The sequence below is a fragment of the Ptychodera flava genome, chromosome 16, assembly GCF_041260155.1.
Source record: "Ptychodera flava strain L36383 chromosome 16, AS_Pfla_20210202, whole genome shotgun sequence".
Classification (NCBI taxonomy): domain Eukaryota; kingdom Metazoa; phylum Hemichordata; class Enteropneusta; family Ptychoderidae; genus Ptychodera; species Ptychodera flava.
In genome coordinates this window covers 39,242,885-39,253,895 of record NC_091943.1, presented here as the reverse complement: position 1 = coordinate 39,253,895, position 11,011 = coordinate 39,242,885, and the positions used below count along the sequence as shown (strand labels likewise).

Sequence of the window (11,011 nt, the reverse complement as noted above, 5' to 3'; positions counted from 1 at the left end):
CAGCAGGATTAGTTTATAACAATTATCATGTAGCAAAGAATGAATATCATCAAAAGCTCTATAAGTGTTCATCAGTTATTTACCAAGGCGACTGTTTCGGGGATTTGAAAATAATACACTCAACTGTCTTGGCTCCCAAAGCATTACTGATCAGGTACCACCACACCTGATGTTACGTATGTCTTTATGGTGTTGTTGACATGGCTTTATGAAACTGTCTTATGATTTTATCTCGTTCTCCGCCTTGAGATAGCATCCTGTTGCACAGGCTGGCAACTTTCGGAAGAAATTCTGCTATTAGAAGTGTTGCATGAGCAAAGCGGAGATATTCTGACAATACAGAGCCATAAAAGATGTATGAAGGGATGTTACTTTCGCGATCTGGCATTCTCACTATGAAAAACTTGAAATCGTCGCCCTTGTCAAAGAGTTTATTGACAAATATTCCATCCACTATGGATATGTCCAATTCAAGATATGTAGCATGTTGTCCATGATGCTCACACTTCAACTTGAGCTGTGCAGGATAAATTTGCTCATACGATCAACTAAACTCTCCACCATCATTTAGGAGACATATGTCATCGATGAATCGTGCGCATCCATGAAATTTCCGAGCACGAGCTATATCGATATAAATGAGTTATATATATATAATATATATATATATATATATATATATATATATATATATATATATATATATATATATATATATATATATATATATATAGAGAGAGAGAGAGAGAGAGAGAGAGAGAGAGAGAGAGAGAGAGAGAGAGTGAGAGAGACAGACAGACAGACAGACAGATTACGGTGGATTGCGTTGGTTATCTGCATGAAATAAAAACGAAATCATCACATTATCCCTTGTACATGTGGATGTAATGCATCATGATACCCTACTGTGGGCGTGAGGTAAAACTAACAAAACGACCTTTTGACCATCAAACCGAAGTTAATACAGATACATGGGATATTACAAGTGCATCAGACTCAGCAACGGAAACGTTTGATCAAAGACAGAAAGGCAAACGTCGACATTGACAGGAAAATGGTATTATAAGGATCCGTAGCCTCTACAGCGTCACTCAGTATATCATAAGTATGGTGGAAGAGTGCCTCAATATTGCTCTTTTATAACTTCATTATCGGATACTTCCCCAAAACCTGAATATGTAAACTTAAGCATTGATTAAATCTTCATATTTTTTATAGAAAGAAACAGTCGTTGCTAAACCGTGACAAGACGAAATTTCAAATAAGTAATATTGGTACATAGAAGAATGAAAACAAGATATGCTTTGACTAACCTACAACTAATCTTATATATAGAAGTTTAGTTACAGATAATTGCGTTCCATCATTACGCATATAGCGACTTTGTCACGAGGTGACCAGGCGTCGCATACATGTAGCACAAACCTTCGGGATGGCGAACAACACTTCTACACGTAGTCATACTTGCGTGTAGTATTTTTAGAGTTTCTTGATATTTTCAGTGAATTTAGACAAGCAGCCTCGTAAATTATAATTGTAAATAAGAAAAATCTTTGATTTAAGAATATTTCGTAGAGTTTGCACCAGTAAAAGAAGCACTGGCGATGATTTCCTGACATGAACATAATGTTGTAGTCTAACGCCTCAAAAAAATTCCTTAAACCTTATAAATAACCGTATTAAAGAAAATCGGCCGATTTAATCGATGGCAGAAAGAGGTATAAGAATAGTCATCATGCAGAGAAATTAATACTCCTAAAAATTACACGAAATTTGAATGTTTTCTGAGAGAAAATGCAGTAAAATCATCGGAATCGCACAACTATATCAATAAAAGTTGCACTTAAACACGGATATGAGCACGGCAAAGCGCGCCGTCAGACGTACCGGGTTTTACGTGCAACTTACCCTCTCTATTATACACTCAACAAACGTTACAGTAGAATTTTTAGGTCCATTAGTTCTTGGCCTGTTGTCGAAATGTCATTTTCCTAAAACAGCCATGTCGACGTTTTAAGGACAGCTGAAATATAAAAAATACAATGAACATGATCAAAATAGGGCACATTACTGTCGCTTGGAGGTGTAAATACGAGTACAAGTTGCAATTTGGGCTGTCAATATTGAATTCAAGAATGAGTTTCCCATTGGTTTCTGCACCTCTTGGACCAATAGCAGTCGATAGTCCCTTTTACCATTTATCTTCTATTATTTGTGTGGTCTCTCGCACATACAAGGATAGGGAATGCAGTGGGTATAACCATGAGTGCCGACGTGCCTGACGGCACTCTTGGTCATGCTTGTGGCGCTTCAAGTGCGACCCCTTTTGTATGTGCGAGAGACTATACCAATAAAAGATAAGATCAGATATGAACTGCAAATGCTTACGTGTTGCATTATATATTGCAGTAATGTTTGAATTTGAACCTTTCCCACATGTTTGCAACTTCATTGAAAGTATTATGATCTACATAATGAACAATATTTACCACATTAATTGTAAAAGGCCATGAAGTATACAAATATGTAATTAGCTGAAATTAAAATATTAACTTTCGTTGACTGCTGTCAGTGTATCGCCACTTTATATAGCAAGTGTTTGGCCAAGTCCTTTAAGCCATATATACCGAACTGTGAAAGCTCATTAGATATGCAAATTATAAATTAGCTGACATGAAAATGTGAAATGACTTTCAATATTGTTATAACCTGGTATAATCATCAATGTACATAGCATGTTTTGCCAACTTCAGTATATATCCGTGATCAGAAAAGATAATTGAAAATGCAAATTAGGAATTGGCTGAAGAAAAAATGCTTCATGACTTTCAATAATGTTGTATCACAATATCGTTCATGTATATAGAAAGTTGCGTCAACTTTGGTCGAGTCAATTCAGATAAATATCCCTAATTAAGAAAGTTCATTGAATATGCAAATAAGGAATTGGCTGAAGTAAAAATGCTTAATGATTTTCAATAATATTGCATCATAGAATCTTTAATATATGTAGCAAGTTTCATGAACTTTGGTCCAGACAATTCAGATATATATATCCCTAATTAGCAAAGTTCATTAAATATGCAAATTAGGAATTGGCTGAAGAAAAAATGCTTAATGATTTTCAATAATGTTGTATCATAGTATCTTCAATATATGTAGAAAGTTTTGTCAACTTTGGTGACGTTAATTCAGATATATCCCTAATCAGCAAAGTTCATTAAATATGCAAATTAGGAATTCGCTGAAATAAAAATGCTTAATGATTTTCAATAATGTTGTATCATAGTATCTTCAATGTAAATAACAAGTTTCATCAACTTTGGTCAAGTTAATTTAGGTATGTATCACTAATTAGGAAAGTTCATTAAATATGCAAATTAGGAATATGCTGATAAGAAAATGCTAAACAACTCTAATAATATTGTATAATAGTGTCTTTAATGTACATAGCAAGTTTCATCAATTTTGATTATGACAATTCAGATATATATCCCTAATTAGGAAAATTCATTTAATATGCAAATTAGGAATTGGCTGAATGTTAAATGTCTTTTGACTTTCAATAATGTTATATCATAGTATGTTTCATTTATTTATTTATTTATTTATTCGGATAACCAACAGCAATATATTCCCAATTGCAGGCTCCACAAAACATAAAAATACATATAAAAAACAGACAAACAAAAAAATAACGCAAAGGACATGACAAAGAACGTACATGATGTACAAAGCATGCTTCCACAACTGCAATCAAGTTAATTCAGATGTATATCCCTAATTAGGAAAGTTCATTAAATATTCAAAATAGATATTGCTGAAGTTAAACAATATTGTATCATAGTACCTTCAATATATGTAGCAAGTTTCATCAACTTTGGTCCAGTCAAATAAGATATATCTCCTTTATTAGTAAAGTTCATTAAATATGCAAATTAGGAATTGGCTGAAGTTACAATGCTTTATGACTTTCAATAATGTTAATATCATAGTATCTTAAATATACATACCAAGTTAGGTCAATTTTGATCAAGTCAAATCAGATATATATCCCTAATTAGGAAAGTTCATTAAATATGCAAATTAGCAACTATCTTTCATCGCACCCCTTAATGGTTCCCACTGCTAATATATCTTGGTGTGATCAACATTTGTAGCAAGTCTCATCAAATTGTGTGCAGTCGTTCTCAATGTATAGCCGTTTTTTCTAAAATCATTAATTATGCAAATGAGCAAAAAGTAAGCAAGTCACACCCACCAAAAACTGATCAGTTCTTGCCATTTGCAAACTAAATCTATGTACGAAATTTGATTCTGATCTAATCAGCCGTTTTTGAGATATCGAGCGCACAGACAGACGGAGAGACAGACAGACAGACAGACAAATATCGCTGCGACATATGTTCACGTGTGTGAACACTTGAGCAAAAAAAAGAATAAGAAACTGTCGACAGTCTAGTGGCAATGGGGTTCATGGCTATAAATACTACATGTCCAATATGTTAGCATTCACATTAATAACCTAAACGTATGCTAACACAGACGAACAAAAACTCTCAAATAAGTGTAGCAATTTTAGGATTTAAAATTTATATCCGAAGTCAAAAATTTTGTTTTTGTAAACAAATTCTCAGTTTGTAAGTAAAGCGGGTAGACTTGCTGGTTGCTATGGCCTCAAGTGCGTCATTAATGACGTTACGAAGAGGAAGAACAAAATGAATATCGACACAAACCTTCCTTCGATGACCCAGCTCTCCGCAAACTCCGTGGTGTTCATGGTCTTTGTACCGTCTGACTTCAATAAGTCATGACCTTTGACCTTGCTTCCATCACCAAACATTCCACACAGTTTGCCGGCTAAGTCTTTGTTACCAATCGATACAGAGGCCTCATGATTCTTGCCATTCCATTTCAGAAACACGTCATCTTTTTTGAGGTGCATTTCCACGGTGCCATCGACATGTTGAATGTAACCATTATCTTCCCCAATAAGCAGTAATTTTTCAGGAACTGGTCGGTCATTTACCTATATAACATGGAAATAGTGCGTCACGAGCTGCAAATTATCAGATGTAAATATTGTAGGGTCGAACAGCGGCGATATTTAGCGTGATGGCAAATATCTCGTTATCGATTACAAACCCTGTGAAGGGGTCGGATTCCCATCCTACAAATGCAAAGATCAGGTATGAGTGTAACGACTTATTAGTTTCCGTACATTTAGTTTTTTGCTTCAGAATAGCTAATCATACTCATCACAACAGATTAATAATAAATAAATAAATAAATAAATAAATAGGTGAAAAGTAAACAAACAAACAAGCAAACAATTAAATAAAGATATAAGTAAATATCTGATAATTTTAATGAATACACACACACACATATACATAAATAAATATATATATATAAATATATATAAATATATATATATAAATAATATATATATATATATATATATATATATATATATATATATATATATATATATATATATATATATATATATATATATATCGTGTGTGTGTGCGCGCGCACAACAACTTACAAGAATAGTATGGTCTTCGAGAAAGGTGTAGGCATCTCCCTCATCGATTCTGACTGTGACAGACACCATTCTTGTTGGAGGTTGCGTTGGTCGGAAACGACCACGAAAATCAGCAGATATGTCAAAATAGGGAGTATTTCTCGAGCAGTCCCTAACGAGTGTATAACTACAATACCCTTGGAAGCTATATTTCTTACCACTAAATGTGCTCAGATGCGGATCTCTCTTACCATTTGCATTTAAACCTAGCAAATACAAAAAAAAATACCGTAATTACAAAACGTTCGCCGACATGTAACTGGTAATTAAGAATGGATTATTTCAAATTAGCAACAGGAACGTTGTACTGCAATTAAAAGAAAGTAAAAGTTGAAGTAAAATGTCCGGGACAAAGACTTAATTATGAAGGTTGATTGCGGTGTTTCATCTAGAGAGTGGGTCGGGGGGTTCCCCTCTGTTGACATGCTGGCATCGCTCTAGTAATTTGTTAAGAGCGATCAGCTCCCATGAAATTGTGCCAGTCGAACCTTAGAGATACAAGTAGAACACATGAACTAGTAAATCCCCCTTACATTTTCTGGTAAAGGGGGAAAATCGCCCTGTTGATGCCATCCTGGATGAAACACTGTGATTGTGTAATCAGTGTAATCGTTTTGGGAATAAACATTACAACTTGAATGAAATGCAAAATATTCATGAATAATTATTAACTATTCATTCACTCATTTTCATACTGTATAAAAAAGAAGTGACTGATATCCCGAAGTCAATACGTTGCTACTTCTTGATGAGAAAACAGCATAAGAAGCAGACAACTTATAAAAGTAAGACTGAACTCACTGGTTTGAAATCACGCCCGTCATTTCAACTGCCAGCTTCCGGTAAAACATACTTTACAGAAAATAATTTGTCGTGGTAGCATGACAAGAATCAAGTTTGTAGATGTAAAGTTTTATCTTTGAAGACATCTGATTTCCCCCTTCATCATATGTTGGGGTGGAATTAAGGAGACTACATGTCATCGACCGCTCGTGCAATATATTCAGTTAATATAGCAAGCTGATTTTATCATGATATCAAGCCCAAAGATCATCTCGCATTGAATACTAAACAAAGCTATCCATCAAGTATGTTCCTCATAATTTGTTTTAAGACGTAGGGAACTTAGGTGTAAGGGTAATTTTCCTTGCTCATGCTTCGTGTTCGTGATCGTGTGTGAGTTTCAAATATCTTCAAAATTGTAACGGAGGTATCGAGTGATGTATTCGTCGTTTTGGTTTAGTTGGTGAAGCATTGTGTAACAGTGGGTGGAGGGATTGTGATTTTATGTTAGAGTGTAAGTATACGTGAGCGCATACTTCACAGATCTCCACCTTTACCATGTTAATGAACCATTATATTTATACATGTAAATATTGTTGCCTCATTGTTTTGATCGCTGACTTCTTTGCTAGGTGAGCCTGGTTGCCGTAGGCTGTGAATTCGATTCTGATAGTAAAATTACCTACTTAAAGCATGCTTCAAAAAGTGTTGATTATAGTAAAGTGAATAAGCTGTAAAATGTAGGACTCTCATTACTTAGCTGATGAATTATTTCCCAAGGGTCAACCGATTAGGCTAATACAGGTTGGTCCAAGAATCGTATTATGAAAGATAGTAATTAAATTCATCCGGATATAAGTTCATTGTGGACATTTGTTCCGATTATTATGCAATGACACAAAGATATGCGATAGACGGATAGATAGACAGATAGATAGATTAGATAGATAGACAGACAGACAGACAGACAGACAGACAGATGGACAGATAGATAGATAGATAGATAGATAGATAGATAGAGAGAGAGAGAGAGAGAGAGAGAGAGAGAGAGAGATGGAGAGATGGAGAGATAGACAGACAGTAAAACAGAAAGACAGATAGATAGATAGAAAGATAGATAGATAGAAAGATAGATAGAAATTGATGGTTTGATGGATGGATGTATTCCGAGGTTTTTTCGGGATTATATATTTTTTGACATGTTATTACACTTAAGTCGAATAAACAAGTATTAAATTTACAACACCTTAATTTATTCATCAAAAAAAATTATACGATAACTTACGGCATACATCCATGTCACTAGTGATCCCTGTGGCATCTCCTTCCACAGTGAAAGCAGAGATGTCCCAGGCAAATACGTCACCATTAATGCTGCATTCCTTATACACCTTATTCACTTCGCTGGCACTGAGAACTCTTGACCAGATTTGTAATTCTGTCAATTCACCAATAAATGCTTGTTCTTCCTCAAACCTGGATCCAAAACCATCTTGCTCTTGTCCAAGAATTAGAATGCCACCACCGTCGATGGTGTTTCCCGTCTGGAAATCTTCTCTCTCTACAACGTTCTGACCGTTGTCATAAGCCCTGAGTACTCCGTCATCTGAAGACCATGTTGCGCAGATATGATGCCACGTACCATCTCGCCATTCCAACCTCGTTGTTCTGGAGCCGCCTTTTAAGTATACGTAGAGATTGGGTTGGTTGTGAAACGTTAGTTCATTGAATGATGACGTAGTGGTGGCGTAAGAGAACACAGTAGTGGTTCTAGTTGTATCACTGCTTTTCACCCATACACACACAGTAAATGATTGCAAATCAGGCAGACTTCGATTGAGAGTAACCTTGTTCTGTGGTGTCTGGAAATTAAATGTGTTTCCTTCGTTACCATCTGAAAAGCAAAAGAAGGCAAGATCATATTGTCTTCAATAATTTGATGTAGCAAATTTACAATAGTTGGCCTACGTTGTTTTACATATAAGTTCACAAATGACGTGTTCGAAACTTCAGTTGTTATGTTACTCTAGCATTTCTAACAGCATCAACCATTTTTACGTTTTGCAAGTGCTGGGTTTAGTCACTCAAGTAGGCACTAAATAAAGTTAACATGTATTTTACAGAGTAGAAAACACTCCAAAGCAAAGCTCTCTCTCTCAATTTATTCTTTAGCTCTCTATGAAAGCCTTCTTTGTTGGAAATTTTCACACAGAAATGTAATCGACATTGACAAAGTTGTATGGATTTATGAATCGACTTTATGACCGTATTCATAAAGTTCGAATGTCGATGGCGTTGTTTTTCATTTGAATCTGTTCTCTTCGACTTACTCGATCATTCTTCCAAGGAACTTTCCCGGTCATTCGTAACGAATCTATCCAGCAATTTTTTCATATTAATTAATAATCGTATTCGTGTGTTTCACAAGGGATACAAAAATATTACAAAGGAAAATACATTTCCCATAAAGTTAATTACACAGGCACTCGTTGGTCTATCATTATACACTAATCAGCGTATTGCTTTTGCCTCAGTCATTGTAAAATTCTTCTTTCTTAGCTTACATAACACTACGTCGTTAATTTCAAGTTTTTTCCAATATTTCAACAGCCATTTGAACATTATTTTTGCAAAAGGTTCGTGAATGACCTCTTTATGCGTTTTTGGCAATTTATGCATAATTAAGTCAGTCATGCATGATGTCAAACGTCACATTATTTTGATTAACAAAGACTGCAAACTCCCAAATCATTAATAACCTCATGTTAGGATCAATTTGGAAACACTGCCCACAAAGCATTCAAACAATAAACAAATATTGGTTGGTGCAGCTTTACTAAAAGCATACATGGAAATTCTGGTAATAATGGTAATATCCCGTTTCACTTTCTGTTTTACTTTAAGTACTGTATCTTTAAAACTGACAATTGCCTGCAACTCTGTTTCGTTCCCTTAAAGATAGTATCTCGGTATGATGATATCCAGAGAAAAACGGTGAAAAATAAACGGCTGACTCATTATAAGTGTTTGTTAACAAATGTTCTTATTTTCTTATAAGTATTGAAAATAATTCAATTTCAATTTCTGGTATTAATTCGAAAGTCTAGTTACTCGCCGGTTAGTCTTGTATTGTGAAGATATTACTTGAGTAAAGTAACAGTATCCAAACATTAGTACGGGAATTCATTTTTCGAGAGCAACAACATCAACGACCTTAAATAAGTAAATAACTAAATAAATAACTAAATAAATAAATAAATAAACAAAATCAATCAATCAATCATTAAATCAATAAATTTCCCTGCATAGTATTTACTTATATATTGATGAGGTACAGCGATACATTATGATGAAATGAATTTGTTGCAGATAGTTTATCAGATACTACACTCAGGTTTCCACGTACAATCTGTTCTTCTCACGTGAGATGCGTTCATAGTGGAATATCGGACTTACCTCTTTTTCTCAAGGAAGACTCGCCCAAATTATACCCCTGAAAAGTAATGAGGACAAACTTATTTTCAACATTTCATGTGGAATGTTAACTGCATGTACCACACTGCTGTGCACACATTCATAGCACCTTAAGCAACGCAGTTGGGTCACGACTATATTAGGAACAACTTAGCTGTGCTATAGAACCATCATTCTTTGAGGTTGAGATGTAGTGAATGACAGGTTTGAGTGTTTAACTAAGCTATTATTAAATGAAACGGCAGCCCTTATGTCTAGAATTTTACAACTGTAAATGGCGATGCGAAATCTGCTGTGGTCTTATTTCTTATTCATCTTTAGTGCAACATTTTGAGGGACGTATATGAGTGACATTTTGTTTCACAAATCTGACAAATTACAAATTCATGAGGGTTGTGAACTAATCGGCAGGACCTGCAACAATGGCTGTGATAGAGATTGCCTCCATGAAATAAATAAATCTGCAAAATTCATCAATCTTTTAGACCTCTACGTTCATGCAGAGTAAATCTTACCATCTTACAGACTCTGAGTACGAGATATAACTTACTTGACTGTAACTAACATAGGCCAAGGCCACCAGAAGACTGACTAGAATGGTTATTCTAGGCGACATACTCATCGTCTTCTTAACACAGCGTTCGATAACTTTAGTAAATGGGACTTTTCGTACTTTCGTGCACTCTCTTTTTAAAGTCTCCGTACGTGTTCACAGACTGATCATGATCTAGGGTTGCGTTGCATTAAGTATGGTGGCAAGACTTTGAATATATTAAGTTTGCGACAGCTCCTAGTGGCATAATTGGTGTAGAATACTTCACTTTTTGGTTCAATTTAAAAAGCAAGCACAGCTGAACAAACAAACAACCAAACAAAAAAGGAGCGTACGTCAGTGATCGGATTTGTAGTCATCACAATATGTTTCAACCAAAATGTTAATATGGTACACACAAAGATAAACATTTTCTCGCGAGGCTGATTAAATACTCCAGTTCAGTATTGAGATATTGAGTTAGCGTAAATTACTGGACTACATATGTCTTACATGTATGTTTCCACTGTTGCGATGTCCAGCCTTTTAAGTCTTTACTTCCAATATACGGTCTTGTATCTACTGCCTCGTTATACCTACGCTGACAAGCAATAGGTGTTGATAGTTACATT

At 35.0% G+C, this 11,011-nt stretch overlaps 1 protein-coding gene across 1 annotated transcript; it reads right to left on the bottom strand.

Moving 5' to 3' along the window:
• Positions 1–738: 738 nt before the first annotated feature.
• LOC139115038 (uncharacterized) lies at positions 739–10,552 on the bottom strand. The gene is made up of 6 exons (XM_070676945.1): positions 10,398–10,552; positions 9,830–9,866; positions 7,659–8,267; positions 5,552–5,796; positions 4,737–5,029; positions 739–2,023 (listed from the first exon to the last, which is right to left on the bottom strand). The coding sequence occupies exons 1-6, from the start codon at positions 10,467–10,469 to the stop codon at positions 2,014–2,016; spliced, it is 1,266 nt and encodes a 421-aa protein (XP_070533046.1). The 5' UTR covers positions 10,470–10,552; the 3' UTR covers positions 739–2,013.
• Between the last annotated feature and the right edge of the window lie 459 nt (positions 10,553–11,011).